Genomic DNA, 23948 nt, shown 5'->3' on the forward strand with positions numbered 1-23948 from the left:
GAGCTGAAAGCGATTGGACTCGTCTACTGTGGTCAGTGCGGGTAGGGAGGGCTGTTCCAAGTACAAAGCGACTGTTCGCATGATCGCCCCCACTATGCATGCATGGACTCGGCCGTCAGCGAAAAGACGGGTCCATTTAGTTGAAAGTAGGTAGAGAGGGTAGAATTGAAAGCAGTTTACCGCGAACACAGCGTTGCTTACAACATGAAAACTGTTTCTCTTTTCGCGAACAGAGCGTCAGCTCTAGGCAACGCACCCCAGGTGTCGATCGCAAGAGCGGTCAAAAACGGGACGTTTTGCGTCCATTTGTATGGGTATCATGTTAAAAAGCGCTACATTTTAGCAATGACTTGGTGGATTGCTTGGAAACTTTTCGAATATTTTACCAACTTACTTGCAAAAGTTGGGATCGTTACGGTTATTGGCTCACGAAGTGTAGCCTATGCGATCGTAACTTTGTCTGTCTGTGCGTTTGTGCGTGTGTGTGTGTGTGTGTGTGTGTATGTCTGTGGTAGAAACTTTAACATTTCCGAGTCTATGTGTGAGTGGTTATCCAAGACTATGGATAAAGCTCGCATAAGATTACGTCACGGTCAAAAGTGTTTGACGTCAATTAATGCATCATGACGGCATGCCTCCCTGTAGTCTTTCTCTCTCGCGTGGTGTGTGTGGTCTCGGTCATTGTTATTTTGAGCGGGCCGAGACTATTTGGCAGTCGTGTCCCTGTAAGTAGGCTACATGCAGACAGACAGATCTAGATCTAGTGTCTCTCTTTCTTGCACAGTGTCACCTAAGCTTACTGTGTGTGTGGGTGTGTATGTGTGACGGAGTGATTGAGTTTGTGTTACTGTTTGTCTATTTCTTACGTGAGCCTTGAAGGCTTCGCCTCTTGTTTATTCAGATGTGAAGCAATGTTTCGGAATAGTTATGTTGTTAAACTCGTCACTTGTTCACTTGTGTCCATAACATTCATGACTTTGCATTTCTACAGATAAATGATTGATGCAGATTATTCTGTATTTATAAGTTTCATTTGTGTGTAGCCGCTGACGTTAATTTGCTAGTCATGCAAACACATGAGAAAAAAATGGAACGTTCACGCTGTTTCGCGCTGACAGCTGTTATCGCTGCGTGCCTCTTAAAACATATGCTACGGTCACGCTTGGCTGGGTATCGCTGTGGCACCAGAATCATCGCTTAAATATCAAGCGTGTTTACAGGCCTGGCAAATTTGCTTATACGCACATAAAACTTTCGCAGTGTGTGCATCAATCATTTTTCAAAAGACATGCAAAGTCATGATTTTTTTAGACCCAAGTGAACAATCCTATGACGAGTTTAAAAACTTCTTTCGAAAACTTGCATTACATTTTAAAAAATATATTTAACAATCCATAATTTCGCACGAAGTATTTCTAGTATGTTGGTAAAATATTCTAAAAGTTTCAAAGCAATCCACCAAGTCATTGCTAAGGTGCAGCCTTTTTTGTCATTATACCCCTAAAAAATGTGGTCGCTATACCTCAGAGATGGCAAGAGGCAGGAACAAAATAGTGTGCACACTGCCTAGGAGCCGCAGATGTGCACCTGGGTTTTAGTTCCTTGATTCATTGTTTCCTTTCTCAGATTATGAACCTCCCCTTTATTGCATACAGCCTATATTATAGTGCAAGGCTAGTTCAGCGCCTTCTAATAACCTGTAGCAAGCGCATAATGAACAGAAGAAATGAGGAAAGACAAATTAACCGGACAGTTCTGGAAAAGTCTAGGGGCAAAGGGAGGTAACTGTTACTTTGTTTTACACTGAAGGGAGGTAAATATTGTCATCCAAGCTTGTCTGATCATTATTTACAGAATATATAGAGTTGAAGTTAGACCTGCTGGTCCAGTATCTAGAATATTCCTAAGGAATGGAGATAACTCATGTCAAAGTTATTTTAAAGGTAGGCCCTATGGGAATATGATGGGAATAGTTTTACTTTGTCCCGAGCGAAGCCGGGCCCTGATTGCTAGTTCAATAGAGTTCAGTTCGAATGCTTAAATACACTGAACATTATGTGCGTTAAGAATGGCATTAATTGGGCGGACTCAACTACGCGAAGTATACTTCGCGGAGCTTGTTGCACGAAACTATAGCACTGATTTTTTGGGAAAAAAAGACTTCGCGAGTTCTTAGTCGTTGTAAAGTCTTCACGAAGCCGTCTCCGCGCAAAATTAGGGACAGCCTTAAGGGACAGCCAAAAGCAAACAAACAAACAAGCTAAGAATCAATCGTTCAACCAATCATTCAAACAAACGTATATATACATGCATAATTTGGATATCATGCAACGCGCTGATTAAACGACAGTGTTTTTGATCAAGTCTTAATGATTAAAAATGTCAGACGCGACAGAACAAGAATCTAGTTTGTAAGAATCACGCTCGATCTAGTCCCATTTAGAGTAGAAAGCAACGGTCTGTCTCACCATGCAGTGTGACATCCCTGTTTGAATGATCTCATCAACGATTACAGGTCTGTCCAGGCTTTGTATTTTATTTTACATACTTACACTTGGTCACATATTCCATACACCAAGAGCCTGGCTGTGTTCTGGGAATATTTTGAATTTGTTCGCTGTGTTAATTTCACATATTGCATGTGTTTCAAGTGGAAGGATGCTCTTATTCTTTAAACGTATGTAATGGTTGACATAGTGGGTGAGGATGGTATACACTTTGTACATTTATCCAAATTGTTGGCATGGATGGCCGGGCAATGCAATTACATGGCTTTTTTCATTGCTCGGCAGGGTCCAAAAATGCAGGGTATATGTTCATTCATACCAAACTGTATCAACCACATGGGAGATGGAACTTTTTTGCACAAGCGCCAATGTTTGGAAGAAAAAACACAACTAACCAAACAAACAAAAAGAAAAAACACTGCTGTGCAGCACAGGCAAAATCCTCCCCTTTAGCTGCTGGCCAGCTGCTACCAGATACCCCCTGCTGCCAGACATTCCACTCCCACAGGGAAGGGTCAGTCAGTGGCAGCTGTTGGCACCAGCAGGCTGGCCCTTCTTTGGCCCCTATTAAAAACCCTGGATGTTTACAATTTTCAGTGATATATTGCAAGTGCTTGGACCTTTTTGGTTTCCCAGGATTAACTGTGTTAGTGAATTGAAACTTTAGAGTATGCACCAGAGCAAAAATGGTTTTAGTTACCAGTATTCTAAAGGGAGTTTTTATTGTTGAAAGAGAGCAGGGTTCTGAGTTTTATTCACAGTGGTAGATGTGTTGTTGACAGTTTTGATGCTGTTACATGGGTTTTTTTTAACATGCTATTCCTACTGTGTTTTGTGGTACCTGATTGTAGGTCTGTATTTTGAACTGTCATGAGCAGTGATGTGTAGGACTTAACTTTGGAAAAAAATAGTTTCTTTAAAGGCATATGTACGCGCTCCCGTGTTTACAAAGTGTAGTTTGCCCACAATCGATGTCAAATGCATCATAAGGCCATATAATGACGATATGTCGCATTGCGCGGACCATATACATGCATTACAGCTTGTTCTAGCCTCTGAAAAAGTGAGGATGTCAACAAAGACGCGGAGTTATTTCCCTTGCGTCAACGTTCCCTCTGTTGGCAAATCTATAAATAGGACGATCTAGATCAAAATAAAAATTCAAATATCTCAACATTTAAGGGGTCCTAGACCACAATATTTTGCAGGGAACTTAATTTAGCATGTCTCCAGCTGTTGGTAAAGCAATTAGCGTGTATATTCATCGAGTTAATATGCCTTTAAGGACAAACTGTGATTTGTGCATGTGTGTGTGTTCATTTTCTGACTGGCAAAGGGACTTGAAAGATGGGTGTGGATTTTTTAGTTGCCGGTTTAAGTTCAGCACACTTCGTGATGGAAACTCTTAATAGAAAAGAAGCACACTCTCAAGGGCCGAGTTCTGAGAATAAACAATGATGAAGACACGATCAGAGTGCTCATGAAGGAACAGCTAACCATTGTCTCTCCCCTCCTTAGAACAGCAGTGTCAAGTCCAAAGTAATGCAAATTAACCTGTATAAACTGGCCTAAATTACAGTGTCTCTTCATGGTTGTGATTTTGTAGAAGTGTTTATGTTCCTTCAGAGACAACAGAAAGGTGTTTTATTTCCTTCTTTGAGAAGTGTCTTTTTTGTGAAACAAGTCTGAATACTATGTACTGAAAAAGATCTCAGCCTGCTTCTGTGATACAGTTTTAAAGAATTCACTGTCAGAGTTCTATAGACACAAACAGTGAATGTGAGGTGAGAACCCTCTCTCTCTAAGTGTTTACACAAGCAACAGGAGTACGGTTAGCTGCTATCTTGCCTGGCGCGCGGCCCCCCCACAGTGGAGTAATTAACCCCTTCCTGTGGGCGAATAGGACCTGGTAACAAGACTGGTGGTGAGTGATTCTGCATGCTGGCATGCTGTACTTCACACTGCATTACTAACATTGCTTGTGGGAAGTGGACAGCTTGAGTAATTGGGGTGTGAATGTAGTGGAGATTGGAAGAGATTGTGCTGGGACAGGAATGCTCTGTTTGTATTCTGTCTCTTTGATACACCACACACTCTTTGCATCTACTCTCGACCTTTTCATGCTTGGTATCATTTTAAAGCTGAATGTATTCCCTATTATGCCATGGGTTGCCGGAGTCTATTTGATCGTGTCAGTTGTGTGTGCTTAGTCAAAATACACACTACCCTACTTTCTGGCTGTAGCAGCCAGCACTAGCAGACAGCAGTGGAGCAAGTGTTTTATTTATAGCCGGCCTACTGCCAGGCAATCTCACGCTGCCAGGCCAGCCCAGCTAAAGAGTGAGCTCTGCACAGCAGTGAAAAGTTAATTAAAAAGATGATGTAAAAAGCTCGGTTCTGTGTTATTCATATCCTTGCTTCTTATTCATGCTCGTTCAAAATGCATGTATTTGAACATTATCAACAGAATTATTCAACCATTTTTTCATTGAAATACGGAAGTTTTTTTCATAATCACTAATGAATGAGTCAATTAAACTATGAAATAAAACTGGAAAACTTAAGAACAAATGCTGAAAGTAATTATACACGCTCTATTTCTCTCTCCCTCCTTCGCCATTCCAAGAACACCCCCCCCCCCCCCACCGACCCATAGTCTCCATCTTTCTCTTGTGGGAAGGGAGTGTACTCACTTGTACTACAGCTGACACCGAGTGTGTACCGAGGATCGCAGTTCTCGATCTTGTCATACATGGAGCACTGTAACAAATTGGAGGAAGACGAGCCACAGTTGATTTGCTGTCCAAAGATCTCACCCGGAGCTTTCCCGTAGGAGCCAGCTAAGTAGCTTACTGCTCCCTGACTGTAGACAAAATAAAATGCGGATTTCTAGACATTCGAATTTTATGTTCACGTTTTAACATTTTTTAAAGGTAACAGTAAATTAAGACTACGTACAACCGTCTTTGACATATCTAACAAGTTAACAAGGAGATGACTTTGTACGATTTAAAAAAAACAACCTATCTTCAATGCCGTTTAAAAAAAACTCTCAACATGAGCATTAGATGTGTACTGCTTGACAGATTTCTAACACATAACACATATATAGCTATTCTTTTGAGTCTAAATCCAGTCATACACTGTGTATATTTAATCCTGAAAAGTACCGATGTACGTCATACGTGGCGCATACAGTAGTTGTCTAATCTTTGAGTTTTAAATGTAAGCGCTCTAAATGCTAACGACATGTGCAATGGAGTAAGCAAGAATTATCCAAACCAATCCCCTGGCACCTGAGAGAATAAGAAGCATTAAATTAACAAGCGACTTTCATCCTTGCTTACTTCCCTTTGGTTATCAGAAATATATACAGCGCTCAGCTTCATTGCGTTTAAGATTTGTTTCTCTTATGTAAGCCTTACAAATTACTTTTTTCCAAAGAAACTTAATTGCAATAGTAATGTTTAAAACTAAATATCATTTGGTGATTGATGGAAGTTTTACTGACTAATTTCAGTTAGTTCTTACACGAATATTTTGTCAAGAAACGAGTTAGGTAAAGTAATGTCAAAACATTTTGTCAATATGTTGACCAACTGAACACGTTTAATGTTCTTCAATAGAGAATGGACTGGACAAATCCCTGGTACCAAGACAGTGCGCACGCATCTCTGTAGAAAAACAACATTACATCTCATTTGCACGAACAGATTTTTTAACACTTTTTCACATGTATAAATCCATTTTGTTATATCAAGAATGTAGCAAAACACAAAATGCAAGCATGTTCAAATCTTTGATTGCAATCTCAATTTCAAAAAGAAATTCTTCTTCTTCTGCGTTCGATGTTTTTAAAGATAATTGTACGGCCATATTATCGTGGAAGCGTAGACAGCCGATTTTCTCCCCACGCCAAGTTGGCTGCTGTCTTCCGTCTTCGGTGGTTGAGGTTCTTACTCAGGGTTGCCTCCTCCCCAAGAGTAGCTGCCTTGCTGGGCTGTCGAGTCCACTCTACCCGGGTTTGTTGTCGAAGTTTTCCTTCTCGTAGCCTTTGCCTTTCCCAAGGCGCACACAAGGCAGTGCGGGTTTTGAAATCGGAGTTGTCCTTCTCCTAGATGAGCGACCATCCAAGGTTGACGAGCCCCATCTGCCCGAAGCAGCTGGTTTTAAGGCGCCAGGGACCCGCCTGCATCCCTTCTCCTGTTAGTCGAAGACAGGGCCCGCCACGTGAAGGCCAGGAGCTGGAGACACGAAGCCATATGGAGCATTTCTTGGGAAGTAGGCGCATAACAGTCCTTGGGCCAAAAAGAAATGAAATCTAACACATTAGTTTTTTTGCTATTTATGATTACAGTATTTAACTGTGTGCTATATTCTAGTGGGAAAACGTACATTCTGTTTGGATTGCATATCTGCAGAGAACTATACAAGTTTGATAGACTTTGCATTGTTTATTAGGTTTTTTTTTAAATTTTAACAAGTACTAACGGATTTGTGTTTTTCTCAAAATCCACTCATAAAGATAACTGCTAATAATCTACAGCAGAATAATTGATCAGTTTGCTAGATGATGTAGGGGAAATTATATATTTTGCCCCGAGAACATTTCATAATAATGTTATCATTTTCGTATCATAAGTACGCATAAATGCAAGCTCAAATCCCGGACAGGGTAAATACAAATTTGACAAAACAGTCAATGAATTTGACAGAAAAAACTTATTACCACAGTACAAAAACAAGTCGCGTAAGGCGAAATTACTACATTTAGTCAAGCTGTGGAACTCACAGAATGAAACTGAACGTAGTCCGCCGCTAGTGCAAAAGGCAGTAAAAGTGACGAGCCTGTTTGGCGCGGTAGCGGTTGCGCTGTGATTCATAGCACGCTTTACCGTACCTCTCTTCGTTTTAACTTTCTGAGCGTGTTTTTAATCCAAACATATCATATCTATATGTTTTTGGAATCCGGAACCGACAAGGAATAAGATGAAATAGTTTCTAAACGATTTCGGAAATTTAATTTGTAATCATAATTTTTATATTTTTAATTTTCAGAGCTTGTTTTTAATCCGAATATAACATATTTATATGTTTTTGGAATCAGAACATAATGAAGAATAAAATAAAAGTAATTTTGGATCGTTTTATAAAAAAAAAAAATTTAAATTACAATTTTCAGATTTTTAATGACCAAAGTCATTAATTAATTTGTAAGCCTCCATGCTGAAATGCAATACCGAAGTCCGGCCTTCGTCGAAGATTGCTTGGCCAACATTTCAATCAATTTGATGAAAATTGACGGTGTGACAGTGCCGCCTCAACTTTTACCAAAAGCCGGATATGACGTCATAAAAGACATTTATGGAAAAAATGAAAAAAACATCTGGGGATATCATACCCAGGAACTCTCATGTAAAAGGTCATAAAGGTCTGTCCAGTAGTTTACTCTAAATCGCTCTACACACACACACACGCACAGACACAGACACACACACTCACACACACACACACACACACACACACACACACACACACACACCACGACCCTCGTCTCGATTTCCCCTCTATGTTAAAACATTTAGTCAAAACTTGACTAAATGTAACATTTATAAAGGACGGATATGACTTCAATCAAAGATATATATATAATAATAATAATAATAATAATAATAATAATAATAATAATAATAATAATAATAATAATAATAATAATAATAATAATAAGAAGAAGAACATTTATATAGCGCTAAATCAAAAACTTTCGTTAAAAAGGCTTGCTCTAAGCGCTTGACATCTAAACTAAAACGTCATTCACACTCTTTGCAATGATGTACAAGAACTTCATGTCACACTCTTTCATTCAGTATAGCACCATTCACACAGTTGTTATTCTGTACAAGACAATAAGTTAGTCTAACATTTAGAATGTTCATAAGATGAAAACAAGAGAAAACCAGACTGATTAAAACAACTGCTTAGTACTAACAAAGCATGAATCTTAATGATAACGTAATACATATTTAACTGTTAAGACCATAAAAAACCTATATGCTAAAATAACTTCTAACTTTTAAGAACTTCTTATAAGATACACAGCACATTTAGATAAACACCAGAATGATAAAACAAAAGGCAACTCGTTAAAACTATTAAATGCATCAATGTCTAAAACACGAAAGATTCAAATATAAGATACAGAATTGTGTATTAAAACTGAAACCGACCTGCTCAAAGTAAACCATACCCACCCCCTCCCTACCCACCCCCAACCCTCCTCCTACACTAAATACTAATTATTTCTACTCTTAACTTCCCAGCTACACGTTATCCATAAACTATGCACAGGAACATGTGTGTCAGCATTATGTGGCACCGACATGACTTGTGCATATCTAGCTTACAGCTAAGGGTTAAAGTTAAAGGACTACTGCAGTGAAAAATTATATTTATAATAATTTAAGACAAAATGTAAAAAAGAGCTAAAGATCATACATATTTACTTGTTCTGCTAAGAACGACAGAGGTAGTCATCGCAACAACAACATGAAAGGCAGAAAAGTGAAGTTTGTCTAATTTGCAATCAATCAAAAACTGTGTCAAATATTTATGAACTATTCCCAATAATCCCTGAATTTAAAACAGCGCTTCCCTCTTTTTTGTATCACACGTTCAATATCTGAGAGAAATGTGTTAAAGGCTGTTCATACATGGCCTTGAGTCGTTTGCTGTTTAAAAGCAACTCTTGTGATGGCAGCCCTGTCCCGCAATTACGTCTTTATGCGCAAGATACTCAATCTACAAAGGCACAGAAACAAACAGAGATGCTCGGAAATCTCAGTCGACTAGCATTTCAAGAAAGGGAAAGTTGCATTGTTTCAAGCAGCCTAATTTCTCGTCTTTGAGTGAACAGAGCTGCATCTAAATATACTCGCCAGTGAACACACACACACACACACACACACACACACACACACACACTCACTCACACGTACACACACATATACACACACACACACACACACACACACACACACTCACACGTACACACACATAATAATAATAATAATAATTGTCAGTAAGTGCTGGTGTCACATGACTGATGTGAACCAGTTGATTGGCTAATGGCGATGCGCTAAAACTGTTAGCGCACTCTTGGAGTGCGCTAACTTTTCCACAGAGCGTATTCTTCCGCCCTTTGCCTAAGCGAGACTGTGCTCTCATCCTCAGAATTAATTAATGACATGTAGCTTATATTCTCCACAATACCAAAATACTATAAATTCCTGCTTCTCAGTTAAAGCAGAAGTGTTTTTTCTGACAGATTGCATGTGCCTGTGCCACAGTTGCCATTGATCTAAAAATAGAACCCGCTGTGTCTATTTTTCAGTTTCGACTTGCGAAGAATCTTCTCATAATTATGCCGTAGCTTATTATCCACATTACCAAATGATGAGTTAGTATACAATTCCCAGCAGCTAACAGAAAACACAAGTGTTATTCCGATAACGTACCACTGTTGTTTTTGAAATGAGACTGCAGTGCAGTGCCGTGGTTCGCTTGCCCTAGAAGCCCTAGCAGACGACATAAACCTCGCAGCAAATTAACATGTTGGGCAAATGTGAACAAGCAAACGATGGGGACATACTACGTGTAGGGTTCACAGCATTCTTACGGTTCATATATAATAGTACCAGTCTCCCCGATGAGTGAAGATACAACAGAAGAAACATACCACATTTTCTTTGAAAATCCGAGTCTGCTAACCGTGGCCTTGGCCGGAGTCAATTCAAGGGGCAACACTCTGCACAGTCAATCTGTCGAAGCTCGATGAAGGTTTCGAATCGCAAAGAATTAAGAGCACAGTCCTTTCTCCGAGTTTAAATGAGGTCTCTGTGAAAGATCATCACTTTTTAGCTTAACGCTTCACTGGAATTTACCAACAGAAATTAAAACAAGAGTTTGCGTGTGACGAAAGCACGACACATTTGAGACAGCCCACACAAAAGTAGATCCAGTGACACAAACCTGACCACACAGTTACGCCTATCCAAATGCGCGTTGCAAAATGTGCGTTTTGAATCTTCTTTTTTCTCTGGCGGTACTGACAATATCGTTGTTGAAACAATCCCAGTGCACTAAGGGATTTATAGAGCAAATCTCGAAAATAATTATTGAACTCAGCGCTATGCGCTTCGTTCAATAATGAATTTTCTCGATTTGCTCTATAAATCCCTTAGTGCACTGGGATGTCTCAATAACTTAAATAATAAAGATAGCTTATATAGCGCCGCTTCACAAATTTAACTATGCTCTTAGCGCTGTACATCGAGATATAACAATTTCAATAATATAAATACAAAGATGATATTATCATAATACACATTTACAAATACCACTCACGTACATACATCCTCGTGCACACCACGCGCATACACACTCCCACTCATTAACAAGTGCTTCCATCCCCCTGCCACTGAGATGTTCATATACCCCCCTGGACAAGCTCACACCATGTCTGTCTCCTCTCTAGACTGTACATACACTCAGCAAGAAAAAGAAAGACTAAATGCAAATTTCATACACAACCCTATATAGCTCAATCAAAGCTGACGCAACTATACAAAAAAGACACATTCAAACAACAAATCTAACTTCACCTCTAACAGTCTATAAAGATGGCAAGGACAATTTACAAGGATTCGCGAAAAAGGTGCGTTTTAAGGGAACTGCGGAAAGAGTCCTTAGAAGCAGAATGGCGAACGGAGGAAGGGAGAGAATTCCAGACAATGGCAGCCGCAGAAGCAAACGAGCGATCTCCAAAAGAAGGCAAGCTTCGCTCGAGAGTTTCCAGTTTGCGACTGTCATGCGTCAGCGCGTGAGCGGAGGTTGTAGTCAGAGGGATTGTCATATGTGACGAGCAGTTCCTTGAGGTATTTAGGGCCATCTTCAAATTTGGCAGAGAAACAGATACATCTGATACGAGCGGACACGGGAAGCCAATGAAGGGAACGAAGAAGTGGTGTGACATGATCAAACATACACACACATACACATACACACACAAACACACACACACACGCATACACACTTAACACATACACACAGACAAACACACACACACACACACACACACACATATCACTTGACCTACATCCGACCATTCGTTTTAACAATGTTTGTCTTGCCAGCTTTCTATTTAGTCTTGTACATACATCTTAAAAGTCCCGTCTAGCGACATAACAAGATTCACTTATTACACTGAAAACTCGGCGCGAAATATATTATGTAAAAAATGCTCACTCACTTTGCAAAGCAGTTAGTTAGTTCTCAAGCGGTAACTGATGGTATACAGGAGGCGGATGGTGCCCTTTAAGAGAGAAAATACAATTTGCACAGGGCAAACCCCAACTGAAATTCCACTTCGAAACAGTTTGACATTATCACGGATGGAAATCAAAGGGAATTTAGATCTCAGGTACGTGGGAGCATGCCTAATTATGAACATGATAATTTTCAAAACTTTCGTTCTTACGACTGATATCCAAGTTGTTTGCATATGGTTCCAGGAACCAAATTGTTGCTGAATCTATAGCAGAGACTGAGCCAATCACCATCACGGAAAATCTCAGGCCGTCCTTCGTAAGCATTTGGGCCGTCCTTCAGTCGTACATCACCTTGAACACACACATACACACACACACACACACACACACACACACACACACACACACACACACACACACACACACACACACACACACACACACACATGAATAACTTGTAACTACAGTGGAGCCTTCCTTAAACACGAACCCCTCTATTTGCATAACCTCTTGTGACATTTTCAAGGTTTGTGATTATTTGGTTGTTTTAAGAGCAGATGAACCACACTTTTTCATCCATTGTTTAATTGTATGGACAATACGTAGAGGTTACATGCCGAGTCTCAGTGATTATTAAAAATAATGGTCGAAGTTAGCGGATCATGAAAAATGCGAGCTTTAGCGAGCTTTTTCATGACCGCGAACTGAGACCATTATTTTTTATAATCACTGAGACGAGGTGTGTAACCTCTTTATTCCTCCTTTCTTCAGTTATTCAAAGAAAAGAGGAGGTTTTTTTGCGAAAGTTTGATCGAATCCTATTCACTCAACCAGTCAACCTGCGCAGGCGATCGATTAATGCGCGGTTGTATAGTTCCGTGCAAATCATTCCATTCTGTTAACACTTCTTGGCAGTTTTCCTATTTTGGACTAAAATCAAGTACACAGATATGCTGTTATTCTGCTGTGGCGGCAAAGGCAGATATTGTGTGTTCTGTATATGTTTTGGTATCGCTTAGGATAATGTTCTTTCGTCAAATGGGACTAGCAGACGAACGTTTGCACCCGGCGTGTTCCAACGTTAAAAACTGTATGAAGTTAAGTTTTCTGGGGAAAATAGTGTATGAAACCGCTTTATGTTGTTTAAATTGATGAGATGTGTGCATTTGGTTGCGTGTGATCTGTTTATTAAATGAAATATTGTTGAAAACTGACCGTCGGATTGCAGTCTGTTGTCGAAGAAACTGAGTGAAAAGAAGGGGAACTACTCTTGTCGCTAGACAAAGTATGAGTTACTTGCCTTGCGGGAAATTGCTTGTGATGAACGTTTGAGCACGGCAGATCTAGACTGATTCAGAAAACAACCGAACTCATGGATTTTACATGGAGATTCATGTGTTCAGGCCCGTAGTTGTTAATTTAAATGCGGTATGTTTGCTCCAGAGATGTATACTTCGTACATTAGAGCGTTCGGAACTTTTCAGTCGCAAAAAGTAGTACCGAAACAGAACAACTTCTCAACCCATTGCACTATCGAGGATTCAGGCTGTTGCTGGGTCGTTATTTGTTTGGTTGCTGGGTCATTATCGAAAAATAACTACCCCTACAAGTTTACAGAGGTAAAGAAGCAGAGGGGGGAATAAATGATCTTATGTCTCTCTCTTGCCGACCGTTTTTCTGGGCATGGATGCCTTTTACCAGCTGTAACCTACCTCAGAATGGCGACAACCTCCTGTTTAGGACGACCGACCTACCAAAAAAGGGTCAATAACGAGTTTGATCTTTTACCTGTGAGAGTAAAAGTTCGTAATTAAACTCAGTACACGCAGCTCGCGCCTCACGCGGACCATTATGAGCCAGGTGCTGTCAGTAGTCCGTGAATATTTCTTGGCCCAACGGCTGTCATCATCATTATCTTTTGCTTTCACAATGGAAGGACCGCACTCAGAGTAGGGTGGATGGACGGAGAAAGAGGGTCGGAGTTTGAACAACAACTCAATCATGAAAGAGTGGATGCCGCTCTGCTTGCAAACCTGCTAGCATTTTGGGGGGTGTTTTTTTAGTGTTTGTTTGTGTACGTGTTCTGTGATTGTATGCTCCTTAACTGAGTTAATGAACACCTGAATAAACATTTACAACACTTCTCTTGACTTGAGCTTTTTGAGGTGATCAAAACGCTCTGTCTTAGCACAAATTAATTTTTAATCGTTGAGTGGTGGTGTAAACATAGCGACTCCATCAAAACAAAGGACACTTTTTGACGCTCGAAGATAGAGTAAGTAATAAAGAGAAGCAACAAAGGTGAAAACATCTATTCAATCAATAATCAAAGGCTGTTAGTCTATTCGCAACAGGTGGGAAAGCGGAGAAAGCTGTTCAAAAAGAAGTTGCCTCCCTTGTGATGAAACTCTACCCTCATGATTCCCAATAAAGACCCCTCCTTTTTACGACCAATTTTTCTGGGCATGTTCAAGATCGTTAGTCGGAGGTTTTACTGTATTGTATAGTGCAATGCTCATTCAACTCAATTTTGCCACACGTATCATTATCCTACAATAAATGATATGCTGCAACATGTACGCACGCGCAAAACCAAACCAAAAAACTCCATGCACGACACTTTCGATTCAAAAACGTTGAAGAGAATGATAATTGTTCGTCCGAACTCGACTTTGAACTTTGACTTGATTATTTTAGGAGGCTATGAAAACCCGATAGTATGTAAAATAGCTTTGGCTTCCTAAACATTGAACAAAATGAAACTTCTTTGCTATTTCATTCTGTTTAAGATACATTTCAACTCGCGTAAGACTGTCTCGCATAACTGTACCGATTGAAATGACTTGTACACGGTGTGGGAGACGGCCCATGCGTAAAAGGCTCAGAAGCGGTGATGTTCCGGCTCTGATGGAGCCATTTTCCGCAGGTGTCTCGGATCGCTTACAACGGTAACTGTGTTAGGCAGAGTTTTGTGTTACTTTTTGGTTTTCAACGTTATCAAATGCGCTGGGTATTACCACGCGCAGACAACTAGTTGATAGATTGGTAGGATATCGTTTGTGACGATATTCGTGATCTCATATGTTATATCAGTGTTAGTGTTGTATCCACCCTTACATAAATCAACGCAAATTTGTCTAAAAAACAACAACTGGACGTACACTTCTGCATTTCCATTTTATTCTAAAACTAAAAGAATATTTGGTTGGATACTGACCACCTTTTACTAAATCAGAAAGTATATTTGGTTAATACTGACCGCCTTTAATTAAATTGGAAAGTATATTTGGTTGGATACTGACCGCCTTTTACTAAACCAGAAAGTATATTTGGTTGGATACTGACCGCCTTTTACTAAATCAGAAAGTATATATGGTTGGATACTGACCGCCTTTTACTAAATCAGAAAGTATATTTTGGTTGGATACTGATGGATTCTTTTGATCGAAGAGGCAGTCAGTATCCAACCAAATACACTTTCTGTTTACTGTTTACGTGTACGTCCAAGTTTTTTTTTCTTTTCCAAAATGTTTGCGGGGTTTTATTTCAACTTGAGAATAATTTCTACAAAATCGTTAGCCCTAGAGAACAAAACCAAGGTATAATAGCTGGTTATACACTCTTCCATGAAAAGTTTTATATTGTATGGGTTAATGCAACACTAACCAGACTCGGCTCATACAGATGTAAAGCTGCGATGACATCTGGCGGTGGCAGAATTATTTCATGCCCAAATGTTAAACATGCTGTACAGTTTTGTCCAGATCTAGACTAAAAACATTGCATTCCAAAAGACGTGGCTAGTGTTGTGGAATGTTGACAAAATCTGCGCACAACACACTGGTAAACCATAACATTTGTGTGCAGATATAGAGACAATTGTGTCAGGATTGGTTTCATATTTTGAGGTAGTTGATCTATATTTCCGTCAGGAGGCATCATCTGCACTGCTTCAGAAGCAGAAAAGAGAGGCCCTGCAACGGCTTGAAGCGGCAACCATCACTGAGTGTCTACGGCATGGAGACATACATTTTTGTCAAAACTTTCGGAAGAAAGCTCCCAGAAGGTGACGTGACAGATGAGATCACGAACATCGTCACAAACAACAGTGAAATGCTTAGAAAGCTTTTGCAAATCTGCTTGAAGAAAGAAAATATTCTTGCGAGATAGAATTAAGGTGTTTGTTGGCAAATATTTGGCTACCTCACAGTATGCCTGTTCAGTTAAACTCAATGTACAAATCCGTTTATCTGGTTTTCTTGTAATTTGTAGGGTACAAAAAGTAGTCGAAATTAACTTGTGACAATATTGCAGATACTTGGAAGTCAAGGAATTGCTTCTTATGCACAGTGTATAGGTACCAATAAGAGGGGAAAAAATGCTCAGAGCTGGAAAAAAAATTCTTCAAGATTTGCTCAGAGCGGGAACATCTACAATAGTAAGCACCTCAGAGCTGGAACAATTCTTTTTTGCCCCCTTTAACATTTATATGTCATCACTTTCGTGTCATCCACTGAATGGGAGTGTTCAAAGTATATTCTTCTATCAGCAGGAGCAAATATTTTATGTACATGGGCCATATTTTGTCCGTTATTCAAATCGCCTCAGAGCTGGAACAAACTAAGCACCACCCATTTTCCTGTTTGCTAAGAGCGGTATTTTCGTTTAAAGAAATTATTTGAGTTTAGAGAAATCTAGGATCCTATTATGGTTTGTATGGTCTGTAATTACCTGTGTCAAGAATTATCACGAAAATACACGAAATAACACACTCTATCCATGTTTGCAGGCAGGCAGGCACGCACGCACGCACGCACACATACACACACACACACACACACACACACACATACACACACACACACACACACACATACACACACACACACACACACACACGCACACACACGCACGCACACACACACACTCACACATACACTCATACACACACTCTCTCTCTTGGAAGAACGAAAGCAAAGTGAGAAATGTATACCTTCTGTTTGTCCAGACACATCGTGGGAGTACAGGACCAGAATGAGAAGAGGCAAGAAGATCTGGCCTGCAAAACAATCAAAACGTGGGGCGTGATTCTTCTGGTTTTGACGTTCTACACAACACCGTTTGCGCAAATAAAAGGAATGTCCACGAGAGTCAAATTTCACACCAAGCATTGACGGAAACAGTGTGTTTTCATGATGTTGAACGCTTCTTTATAAAAAAAAGTTGTTTTCCAAAAGATCTTTTTTGCAAAATAAGAAACCAAAACATCTACGACTTCAGTTCAGTTCAACACAAAGAAACTCAACTCGAGCACTAGGACAATTTTCCGCCACTATCATGCAATTCGAATTATAACTGCCTGTTATATCCAATGATGTTTCAACAAAATCATCTTCTGCTTATTTTCTGACAAAACAGAAAATGATAATGCAATCTCTGCCCTTGAACACAACACAATCCGAAAGGTGTCAGTTACATTCAGACAAAGGGATGTCACTTAACAACGTATTAGCCACGCGCGTGCATGGTTACCTCGCTTGAAAATGACTTCAGGTGAACTAAATTTGAAAGAGAAAAACTCAATAACAAAAAGTCGATTTTTGCTTTTCCTTGTTTTAATAAGCTTTAATACAAGGTGATATACGTCAAACTGGCGTCGTTTAACGAACGAATCAAGTTTATCTTTATGACCAGACGTCAGCTTCAGACAGACAGAGAGAAATGTTCCTGCAAAACACGTCTTATCGGGCTGCGTTCAAGACGGAAAAAGAAGTTGGGAGATTTAACTCCCTTGAATTATCGTAGGCTTGACTTTCTACAGAAAAGCGACCAAATTATCTTTTCCGATTGTCTTACGCACGGTGTGTCAACTGATTCCGTTCGTCCACCGGATGTTTCCGTTCATCCGCAGGATGTGTCCGTTCATACAGCCCCATTTTCGTCACTTGCTTCGGGAAAAAAGATGTGGTAAGTCGTGTGGGCAGCGCGCTTGTGTGATATTGAAAGAATAAGGTAGTGAAATGGTTGGGCTATGTGTACGATAAGTACCAAGGTGCTAGTGAATCCTAATAATAACACACGCGGGCCGAACGTGGCAAAATTGCCTGATTTTTTAACATTTTCTTGTTTTTCTCGCTCTGTTATCGAATCCGACCCCTGATTTGCACATGATCACCAAAACCATTGCCTGTTACGACATTTCGCTTGAACAGAAGTTTATAGAAACCCATGGCTTTTGTACAATCACTTGTCTTTTGAAAACATACAGATTCCGTTCATACCCCATGTTTCCGTTCGTACAAAAGTGCATGTTTCCCTTCGTACGAAAAGCGTTTCCGTTCATACACATTCGTTAGATCAGAGTGAAACAGGCCCCCACTACAAGTTCTGTGTATTCCAATCGTCTTCAAATAGCACAAAGTACGAATGCGTATGATATTAGACCTATGTGAACCATAAGATGAATTGAATTTGCAAAAAAACAGTTTTGTGTCCGTTCGTACTGATTTTGACGGGAAAATGTGTCCGTTCGTACCACTTTCATCAAATTGTTTCCCTTCGTACGCTTTTCATGACGTTTGTGATTTTTGGTAGAAAGCTTGTGCAATTAGCCTTTTAATACCCCTAATTCGACTTATGTATAACCCATAATGCATGTTGTTCATGAGTGCAACAACACGCGACTGTGCCGGCTTTTCTGGTGCAATACCATCCCTGTTTAAAATCTTACTGAAGAGCAAACATTTTGATAAGTGTGTCTTCTTCCAGTTTCCTTACACAATGTCATTTCAAAGATCTAAACGTATGTGAAACCTGTTCAAAATATGCTTTCTCCAAGCTAAACCTAGACATTCAGTCTTTTAGCATTTTCAGATTTTTAATGACCAAACTTTTTTTTATCATTTTTTAAGCTTTGAAGCTGAAATGCAATCCCATAGTACGGGGGTTGCCTGGCTAAAGTTTTAAAATCAATTTGATAAAAAAAATGAGAGTGTGACAGTGCGGCCTCAACTTTTACCAAAAGTCGGATATGACGTCATCAAAGACATAATTTATAAAACAAGTCGCGTAAGGCGAAAATACAACATTTAGTCAAGCTGTCAGAATGAAACTGAAGGCAATGCAATTTTTCAGCAAGACCGTATGCTCGTAGCATCGTCAGTCCACCGCTCATAACAAAGGCAGTGAAATTGACAAGAAGAGCGGGGCAGTAGTAGCGCTGAGAAGGATAGCACGCTTTTCTGTACCACTCTTTGTTTTAACTTTCTGAGCGTGTTTTTAATCCAAACATATCATATCTATATGTTTTTGGAATCAGGAATAAGATGAAAGTGCTTTTATTTTGATTTCGACAATTTAATTTTGATAATAATTTGTATATTTTTAATTTTCAGAGCTTGTTTTTAAATCCAAATATAACATATTTATATGTTTTTAGAATCAGAAAATGATGAGGAATAAGATGAACGTAAATTTGGATCGTTTGATAAAATGTTGGATTTTTTTTTACAATTTTCAGATTTTTAATGACCAAAGTCATTAATTAATTTTTAAGCCACCAATCTGAAATGCAATACCGAAGTCCGGCCTTCGTCGAAGATTGCTTGGCCAAACTTTCAATCAATTTGATTGAAAAATGAGGGTGTGACAGTGCCGCCTCAACTTTTACAAAAAGCCGGATATGACGTCATCAAAGGTATTTATCGAAAAAAAGAAAAACACGTCCGGGGATATCAATCCCAGGAACTCTCATGTAACATTTCATAAAGATCGGTCCAGTAGTTTCGCTCTACACGCACGCACGCACACACACACACACACACACACACACACACACACACACACACACACACACACACAGACAGACACACACACACACACACACACATACACCACGACCCTCGTTTCGATTCCCCCTCTATGTTAAAACATTTAGTCAAAACTTGACTAAATGTAAAAAACAAATGAATAAAATGCTGGGGATATCATACTCAGAACCCCTCATGTAAAGTTTAAATGAAGATCGGTCCAGTAGTTTTCTCTGAATCGCTCTACACATACACACACACACGTACACACACACACACACACACACACACACACACACACACACACACACACACACACACACACACACACACACACACACACACACACACACACACATAAACCACGATCGTCGTTTCGATTCCCCATTTATGTTCAAACATTAAGTCAAAACTTGACTAAATGTAAAAAGGACTGATAGAGCCTGGATAATGTTTTTTCTTGATTTGTGTAAATTCTGCTCATGATTATCACAGGTGAAGCAAATGGCATGACAGGAGTAAATACAAATGTACACGTTACTTAGTTCAGTCTTAGTTGCAGTGCTGCAAAGCAAGCACAACTGCACAAATCAATCTTCGTTCTTTAATATCAAAACACCCAGAAAGCTCCGTCACTGAACACATTACTGAAAAGGGTACGAAGGGAAACAATTTGATGAAAGTGGTACGAACGGACACATTTTCCCGTCAAAATCAGTACGAACGGACACAAAACTGTTTTTTGCAAATTCTATTCGTCTTATGGTTCACATAGGTCCAATATCACACGCATTCGTATTTTGTGCTATTTGAAGACGATTGGAATACACAGAACTTGTAGTGGGGGCCTGTTTCACTCTGATCTAACGAATGTGTATGAACGGAAACGCTTTTCGTACGAAGGGAAACATGCACTTTTGTACGAACGGAAACATGGGGTATGAACGGAATCGGTATGTTTTCAAAAGACAAGTGATTGTACACAAGCCATGGGTTTCTATAAACTTCTGTTCAAGCGAAATGTCGTAACAGGCAATGGTTTTGGTGATCATGTGCAAATCAGGGGTCGGATTCGATAACAGAGCGAGAAAAACAAGAAAATGTTAAAAAATCAGGCAATTTTGCCACGTTCGGCCCGCGTGTGTTATTATTAGGATTCACTAGCACCTTGGTACTTATCGTACACATAGCCCAACCATTTCGCTACCTTATTCTTTCAATATCACACAAGCGCGCTGCCCACACGACTTACTACAACGTTTTTCCCGAAGCAAGTGACGAAAATGGGGCTGTATGAACGGACACATCCTGCGGATGAACGGAAACATCCGGTGGATGAACGGAATCAGTTGACACACCGTGTTACGGAGGTGTCAGCCGAACCAGGTCATAACCAAATTTAAGTAAAGACTTAAATTGTTATGTCGCGAGAGGGCAGTGAACTTGATGTTCGAAAAAGTTGCGCACGCTCAGAATTTCGGCTGCAATTGTCAGAAATCAACCGCATCAAAGCAAACACCTACAATTTGCAAGTTTCGAACACCCAATCTTTGTCAGAATACCATACACACGCTATCGTGTTTTTAGAGTAGCGATATGGTCAGATATTCTGACGATAACAAGCTAAATGTGCATCTCTTCGATTCGGCGTGTTATACTTGTTGTACTCAAAATATCGGACCGTATCGCTACACTAAAATTACGATTACGATAGTTAATGCATGGGACTTGAATAGTTATGGGTTATCAGATTTGTTGCACAAGAATCACTACTAAATACCTTAGTAAAACTGGAAATGAAACAAGTCTTGCAAAGCAAAATCAATACGTTTAGTCAATCTGTGGAACTCACAAAATAAAACTGAACACACTGCATATTTTCACTTACTAAAGAATAAATAGGATGATCGAAACACATTGGTAAAGTAACAGAAGCCCTACGAATCTGATTTTCTCACGACGGATTTTCTGGAGTGCGCAAACAAACTCTATTAGTAACGAATCGCCTGTGCCCCTTCTACCGATTTGAGCAGATTTTTCTCATCCTCCATTTTATAGTGACATGTAGCGTATCGTCTGCACATTACCAAAAGATGCCTGAGCCTACATTCCCTTAAGCTAACAGAAAAGCACGAGTCATTGATATTCCGACAGATTTCGATTTAAGACCAGCATTTTGAAGTCGACTGTTTCGAAGGACTTTGCCTAGCAGACGACATAAAAAATGCCCTTGCAAATGCTCAGCAAATGAACGGTTTGAGTCAATTTAAAGGAAACAGCCGTGAGGATAGAATACGTGTAGGGTTCAGAGCAATCTTACCGACAATATTTAGTACTAGCCTCCCCGATGAGTGAAGATACAACACGAAAAAAAATGCCAAATTTAGTTTTGAACATGAGCAGACCACCGAACAGGCCAGTAGGTATAACGTCAGGGGGCACCACTCTGTAGCTGCTTCATTTTGTAGTGAAAGCGGGTTGTCTGTCACGCCTTTTACAATCCATATTTAATTGAATGTAAAAGTAATAATGTATACTCACACGTAAATTAAGCATGCCTATAACTCATATGTTAATTGCCTATGGATAAAAGGTGTACAAAATCATCACACTTGGAACAACTGGTCAGCATTCAAAGCGGAACCATCTCCCTGAAACTTCTGATCAGTCGCGAGAAGCCAAATTTAACTGACGTGTAACTATGTAATTGAATATAAAAGTAAAATGTTACGCTCACGCTTAAAATTAAGCATAACAATAACTTATACCGTTTATTTATAATCGATAAAACGTGCATAGTGTCATACAATCGTAAATAATTGGTCGGTGTTCGAAGCAGTCGACACTGGCTCCCGAAATCTATCGCGAGTAGCCACATTAACCCGACCGGCGGTCGTGTGAAAATCGAAGGTTTAGAACCACAAATTACTCAATTTTGATCCGAGTTGAAATGAAATCTGTATGAAAATAATGCATTTTCTAGTTTCAAAGATACAGATGATATTCACCAAAGAACTGAAAATGAAAATAAGGTGAGAGTTTTGTCTGCAAGTGAAAAGGATGCCAAAAGCACAAGCGAAGTAGGCCTAATCGACCTGTCCATAGAAATATTCAAATGCCCGCGGAATAATATGTCTTGTCAACGTTCTGTTCTTGTATGGTTACTGCTAATATTGTTATTGAAACAATCATAGTGCACTAAGAGATGTTCTCGAAAATAATTATTGAAATCAGCACTATATACGTTTCGTTCAATAATTTATTTTCTCGATTTGCGCTATACCGCACTGTGATGTTTCAATAACTTTAATCATGGCGTATTTTGCCGACAACTGGCTGCAAGATACCATATCAACAAACAAAGGTACAGCTTGTCTCACTCTGTCTGTCTATCTTCCTGTCTGTCTGTCTGTCTGTCTGTCTTTCTGTCTATCCACCTAACCATTTCTCAGCATAAGCGCACAAGAAAGTACACTGAACACTGAATTTTAAAAGCCATGCAGTCACTTTGCAAGCGATAACATCACAAAAAATCATCAATCTAGAGTCAATAAAAGTAACCACTGTTTGAGAACACTGCTAAACGGAACATCCCCACTCCCCACCAACACCCCCCACCCAACCCCACCACCAACAAAAAACACCAAAACAAATCATACACAGAGACAGGCATTCAAAGTATACTTACGGCTCATGGTGCCCATTGTTGCAGGGGTACACCGAGAAGCTGCCAAGGCTGGTGTGTCCAAGCTGCATTATTCCCGACTTTTATAATATGTTTCTCGGTCGACAAAAGTCTCGTCACTTCCCGGATCCTTGAAGATCAAACAGCCATCCCAGACTGTGATTGGCTGTTACTTTCTGCAAACATGATTGGCCGAAAAAAAGGCTGAGAATGATGCGATTGGTTACAGATGACTAACCCGGACCTCAACCACCCTATTACCCCTTAACTCCATCCCCGGAAACCCAGTCCAAACCCCCTTAGCACTTTCACAGAGGATGATGATGATGATGATGATGATGATGATGATGATGATGATGATGATGATGATGATGATGATGATGATGATGATGAAACAAGTGTATCTGATCAATTTTCCCGGATATTTGCCCTCTCACTTTGCTCACGCAATAAACACATACATCATCAATCCATCTAGGTTATTGCTGCCGCCTGTTATCAATAATACAGTGACACCTGTATTGACTTTGGAACTGTTTATCCCTCAATTGAGCAAACATCCGATCAACTCCCCGTCCCACAGGTAGGGTGCAGTTTACAACCGAAAAACACTGTTGTAAGG

The 23948-nt window shown here is 39.8% G+C and overlaps 1 protein-coding gene across 1 annotated transcript in view; it reads right to left on the reverse strand.

The window, feature by feature from the left end:
* Positions 1-23425, reverse strand: part of LOC138946868 (scavenger receptor cysteine-rich domain-containing protein DMBT1-like) — a 53848-nt gene extending 30423 nt beyond the window's left edge. The window contains exons 1-4 of the mRNA XM_070318268.1: positions 23330-23425; positions 16827-16892; positions 12043-12184; positions 5201-5370 (exon numbers count right to left, since the gene is read on the reverse strand). Coding sequence (XP_070174369.1) covers positions 5201-5370; positions 12043-12184; positions 16827-16892; positions 23330-23345 — 394 coding nt within the window. The 5' untranslated portion in view covers positions 23346-23425. The remainder of the gene's footprint in view (positions 1-5200; positions 5371-12042; positions 12185-16826; positions 16893-23329) is intronic.
* Positions 23426-23948: the final 523 nt, after the last annotated feature.

Source organism: Littorina saxatilis, linkage group LG14 (assembly GCF_037325665.1).
Source record: "Littorina saxatilis isolate snail1 linkage group LG14, US_GU_Lsax_2.0, whole genome shotgun sequence".
Lineage (NCBI taxonomy): Eukaryota > Metazoa > Mollusca > Gastropoda > Littorinimorpha > Littorinidae > Littorina > Littorina saxatilis.